Consider the following 5913-nt stretch of genomic DNA (forward strand, 5'->3'; position numbering starts at 1 on the left):
TCGTGATGTACGTGGAAGGTAAGTATAGCATAATTCTATGTATGCTGACTAGTAGTATAATCAGATTTGTGTTCTAAAACATACTAGATCTGTAGGAAATAAAAACTCTACTAATGGCAATTCTTGCCTGATTAACCATGATTAGGAGAAGAATTATGAATGAGAATCATGAATACATAATGCAGCTTGAGAATGTTAAACGGCGTACACGAAAGCATTGCTCTAACCTCCCTCATCTTACTCCAATTAAACGAGAGAACAACAAAACATGCCTAACCTAACTCACCGTTCCTAATAACCTTACAGTAATTGAGGCTACAACAAAACATACTAAGCTTCTACCATTACCAATAACAGAGGACTACAACAAAACATTGCTAACCTCTCACCATTACCAATAACAGAGGCTACAACAAAACATGCTAGCCTCTCACCATTACCAATAAACGAGGATACAACAAAACATACATACTAATCCCCCATTACCAATAACAGAGGCTACAACAAAACATGCTAGCCTCTCACCATTACCAATAAACAGGGATACAACAAAACATACTAACCTCTCACCATTACCAATAACAGAGGCTACAACAAAACATGCTAGCCCTCACCATTACCAATAAAGAGAGGATACAACAACACATACAACTATCCTTCCATATACCAATAACAGAGGCTACAGACAAAAAATCGCTAGCCTCTCACCATTACCAATAACAGAGGATACAACAAACACAACTACCTCTCACCATTACAAATAACACGAGAGCTACAACAAAAACATGCTAGCCTTCTCACCGATTACCAATAAACAGGAGAGGTTCTGCATTTATTTCTATTCTTGTGCTTATTTTGTGAACTTTTGTACATTCGTCACTATTTACAATAAATCATTCATATTATTCATAATCATCGGTAGCATCCACATGAATGATAGAAGTGTTTAGAAACATCTTCTATTCTTCTGACAATACAAGTGAAGTGACTCCAAAAATGACAGGACATTATTCACCATTCAGTTTCTATTGATCGATAGAAAAACATCATCCAAAACACAACCAAGACAAACTGCAAATGGAATCAACAAGTTTGTAGAATCACAAGCTGTGATTTGTCTCACTGCAGACATGGAAATATGGGACCAAATACTCAACTTATGAATAACATATATTTGTTCAAATAATTAAGACTTCAATTCGGAGAAATAGATACATTAAAGTGACTATTCATTACCTCAAAACGGTAAAACAGCATTATGATGTACTCCATTAATACTCTCATTAAACTAAATACAGAGCGTGAACATTATGTGTACTATCCGGGACATCTGAAATCCAAAAGGCTGGGGCATAACACCAAATGTAAAACTGTAATCTTCACTGTCCAAACACATATGGTGTGGACTATGTGTGCCTGGTAAACACATGTGGATCTGGTGAACAGTTATCACTTGTTGACCAACTACAGGAATACTGACCTCAGAGTCTCCAGTTTACAGTGGGGATTTCCCAGTCCAGCAGAGAGCAGCTCCACTCCTGAATCCTTCAGGTCATTGTTACTCAGATCCAGCTCTCTCAGGTGTGAGGGGTTTGACTCCAGAGCTGAGACCAGAGAAGCACAGCCTTCCTCTGTGACTCCACAGCCTGACAGCCTGACAAAGAGACCATCATGACTTCACAAAAATGCTGTTAATTTAACGAGTAGAGTAGAAGGACAATGGCAGATGCATTTTGGTTTATTCTATCAAACAACATATAGATTAATCTTGTCTCCTAGAATTGTATGGTCACTATGTTATAGTAATGTGAAAATCAATGCATTTATTCAATAGGTTTTTCAACATAACATTATATACATATTATAATACATATTTTCCATAAACGTAATATTTTTTCCTGATGATTAGTTCTTAAACCTGTTTGGGGTAGGGGGCGGTATTTTCACGTCTGGATGAAAAGCATGCCCAAAGTAAACTGCCTGCTACTCAGGCCCAGCAGCTAGAATATGCATATATTGGTAGATATGGATAGAAAACACTCTTAAGTTTCTAAAACTGTTAAAATAAGTGAGTATAACAGAACTTATTTGGCGAAACCCTGAGGACAAACCATCCAGGATTTTTTGTTGTTGAGTTGTCCATGTTTTCTAATGGTTTCTATGGGAAACTGGATTTCTGATTGATTCCTACGGCTTCCTAAGACTGTCAACAGTCTTTAGAAATTGATGTTTTTCCTTTGAGAAATGAAGAAGTCTATTCAGAACGAGGGTCAAGCACTTTTGTTTGGTGCACTACGTTGATTTTATCAGTTTTTGAACACAGTATGTTCCGTCTTAGATTTTATCGATTATTTACGTTTTAGGATACCTAAGGATGGATGAGGAAAGTTGTTTGAAATGTTTGCATAATGTTTACAGGTAACTTATTAGATATTTTGTAGTCATGTTGGGCGAGTAGGAACCGGTGTTTTTTCTGAATCAAACGTGTCAAATAAATTGAAATTTTTACTGCATTTTGGGGATATAACAATGGAATTTATCGAACAAAAGGACACTTTGTGATGTTTATGGAACATTTTGGAGCACCAACAGAAGAAGCTCTTCAATGGTAAGGCATGAATTATATCGTTATTTCTGAGTTTTGTGTCATGCCCCGCGGGATGAAATATCATTGTCTGTGTTTTTTTTTCATGTCCTCAGATAATCACATGGTTTGCTTTCGCCATAAAGCCCTTTTGAAATCCGACACGGTGGCTGGATTAAAAAGACGTTAAGTTTCATTTTAGTGTATTGTGATTTGATGAAAATTAAATATTTCAAATTTAATTTGAATTTGGCACTCTGCAATTTCACAGGATGATGTCGAAACGTTCCGCTAGCCATAACAGGTTTTTATGTACTCACAGAACAGCTCTGGAGGCTTTAACCACTGGCATCAGCCTCAGAAGACCTTCCTCTGATCTGGAGTATTTCTTCAGGTCAAATACATCCAGCTCCTTTTCTGAAGTCAGCAACACAAAGACCAGAGCTGACCACTGTGCAGGTGACAGGTTGGGTTTTGAGAGACTTCCTGATCTCAGGTAGCTTTGGATCTCCTCCACTAGAGAATGGTCATTCAGTTCATTCAGACAGTGGAACAGATTGATGCTCCTCTCTGGAGAGGGATTCTCCCTGATCTTCTCCTTGATGTACTTGACTGTTTCTTCATGGTTCTGTGAGCTGTTTCTTGACTTTGTCAGCAGACCATGTAAGTGCTTCTGATTGGACTCCAGTGAGAGGCCCAGAAGGAAGCGGAGGAAAAGGTCCAGGTTTCCCGTCTCACTTTGTAAGGCTTTATCTACAGCACTCTTGTAAAAAGTAACTTCAGGCTTGTCTCTGAACAGCGACAGAAAGTAGCTGAACATTGATTGAGGTTCATCCATTGGATTCTCTTTGTTGTTGATGAATGAGAGGAACACATAAACAGCAGCCAGAAACTCCTGAATGCTCAGATGCACAAAGCAGTACACCTTGTCCTGGTACAGCCCACATTCCTCTTTAAAGAGCTGTGTGCACAATCCTGAGTACACTGATGCTTCATTGACATCAATGCAAGCCTCTTTCCGGGCATCTTCATAGAAAATCAGATTGCCCTTCACAAGCTGTTGAAAAGCCAGTTTTCCCAGTGACAGAATGCTCTCTTTATTCCAGTGTGGACCTGTCTCTTCTTTCTCAAGATACTTTTCATTCTTCTGTTTGGTATGAAACARCACAAGGTGTGTGTACATCTCAGTCAGAGTCTTGGGCATCTCTTCTCTCTTATGTTTCAGCATGTGTTCAAGGACTGTTGCAGAAATCCAACAGAAGACTGGAATGTGGCACATGATGTGGAGGCTCCTTGATGTCTTTATGTGTGAGATGATTCTGTTGGCCATGTGCTCATCACTGAATCTCTTCCTGAAGTACTCTTCCTTCTGTGGGTCATTGAAGCCTTGTACCTCTGTCACCTGGTCAACAAAACCTGAAGGGATCTTATTGGCMGCTGCAGGTCGGGTAGTTATCCAGAGGAGAGCAGAGGGAAGCAGATTTCCCTTGATGAGATTTGTCAGCTCGCCAGTACTCATCTTCAAGCGCATCTGGACACTTGGTGACCAGTTTCTAAGGTCTGGCGATGTCCACATGTAACGGAGCTGGACTATTTGGCACATATCCCAACACGGCCTATCTGGGGCACCAGAGGCCCGGAACCGCCAAGGCAGAGGTGCCCGTTGGCACCTTGCACTGGAGGGGGGCTGCTGGCGCTCGGGGAGAGAGGGAAACTGGTAGCTGTTCTCTGTGTGTGTGTGTGTGTGGGCCTGAGGAGTGAGGGAAGGAGAGGGGGAGGAGGGGACTGGCATGGGATCATCACCCTGAATGGTCATGCCTCTGTAGATATCAGGGGGCAAGGCGATGGGGGTTGTTGGGGTGTTTAGCGAAAGAGAGGATGAAGTAGAGGAGTGGAAGATATTAGGAATAAATTTTTCTCTTCAAGAGGAGGGAGGGGACGCTCGCTTGGAGAATTTGAGAGAGAATGGATGGGATTGTTAGTAGATATGTTATTGAAGCTCGTTATAACATCGACATGGGAGATAAATAGTTAAGGAGTATGGATGGCAATTTTTTAAGTCTGCTAGATAGCTCAACTAGACTCTGTCTCTCTTAAAATATGCTGTCTACCTTTTCACCATATACAAGCTGGCAGACATGCGGATGCTGTGATGACCACTCTTTCCTAATGATGATTGACAGTATCAACTTTATTGAAGTAAAAAACCAAATGCTAATAACGAGGACCACATACTCTGAATTGGAGGCCAGGTTCTGTTTGATGACTCTGCGGAAGAACCTGACAACTGAGAATTGTTCCTACGTTCGATTCTCCTGTTGGTTTCTGTGGACAAACATGAGACTTACATCTCCTGAATGCGCGTGCACAGGAGTGTTCACCACAAGGCTACAGGCCTCACATTCACACGACTACCACACAGACAGCTTCACACAACACAAACACACACACACCCCACCAACACCACACACACAACCACACTACACAATGCACACAACACCACACACACAACATCACAATCCAAAGTTACACACACGAGTTCTTTGACCCACCACACCACTACACACCAGGGAGGGAATGTTGTGTTTGTTTTAATTTGTTTAGGGACTCTGCAAATGGACCCACCAAAAGTGTATTGACCATGGATTATGAAAACAACAACAGAAATGGGAAATGGGAGAAGGAGAATTGGACTAGAGACGTGTTTGGTTAACTCACTGACATCCGACCCATGAAGTCTTCTTACCTTTGTTCAGTAGAAAAGTCTCCTCTCTTAAAATGTCCCTAGGTAGACTCATAACATCCATTCTTCATGGACACACAGCTGTGGGAACAGGGGAGGCTGGGTCTCTCCTCTTGTTGACTTCAACTAAAACAGAGACAATAGTATTCATCTTCATTCTATCTCTGAGGTCAGATGGGAATACATCAGAAGAGTTTCATCATTCCTAAAGAAGAGCTATAATATCCTCATTTTCAGAAATAGTTGGTAATTAGCTTTATTCGTTTATAGAATTATGAAGAGACTTGGTGTGTTTTTTTCACTATCGTAATCATTGACATGGGGTTGTTCAATGACAGCCCTGGTATTTGTTTTATAAATCACTTGAGTGGTTTCATGTTTCAGAGAGACAATATATATGTTTTTTGCAAAATGCTACAATCTGTCTCAAGCTCCTCAGAGCAATCAGTATGTATACTGCTAGGTTACCACAGTTAATATATTCTGGTCTCATCTCAGTAGAAATCAGTGAAGTACTGGACGCTAGATTTTACACAGTAATATAATATATGTTCGTCTCACTCTCAAGAAAATCAGTAAGTACTGC

The 5913-nt window shown here is 40.6% G+C and overlaps 1 protein-coding gene across 1 annotated transcript; it reads right to left on the bottom strand.

The window, feature by feature from the left end:
* Positions 1 to 1402: 1402 nt before the first annotated feature.
* Positions 1403 to 4400, bottom strand: LOC112078404 (NLR family CARD domain-containing protein 3-like). The gene is made up of 2 exons (XM_070442042.1): positions 2905 to 4400; positions 1403 to 1654 (listed from the first exon to the last, which is right to left on the bottom strand). Exons 1-2 carry the CDS (start codon positions 4398 to 4400, stop codon positions 1465 to 1467), a joined length of 1686 nt encoding a protein of 561 aa, XP_070298143.1. The 3' UTR covers positions 1403 to 1464.
* Positions 4401 to 5913: the final 1513 nt, after the last annotated feature.

This window comes from Salvelinus sp. IW2-2015, unplaced genomic scaffold, assembly GCF_002910315.2.
Source record: "Salvelinus sp. IW2-2015 unplaced genomic scaffold, ASM291031v2 Un_scaffold5641, whole genome shotgun sequence".
Taxonomy (NCBI): Eukaryota; Metazoa; Chordata; class Actinopteri; order Salmoniformes; family Salmonidae; genus Salvelinus; species Salvelinus sp. IW2-2015.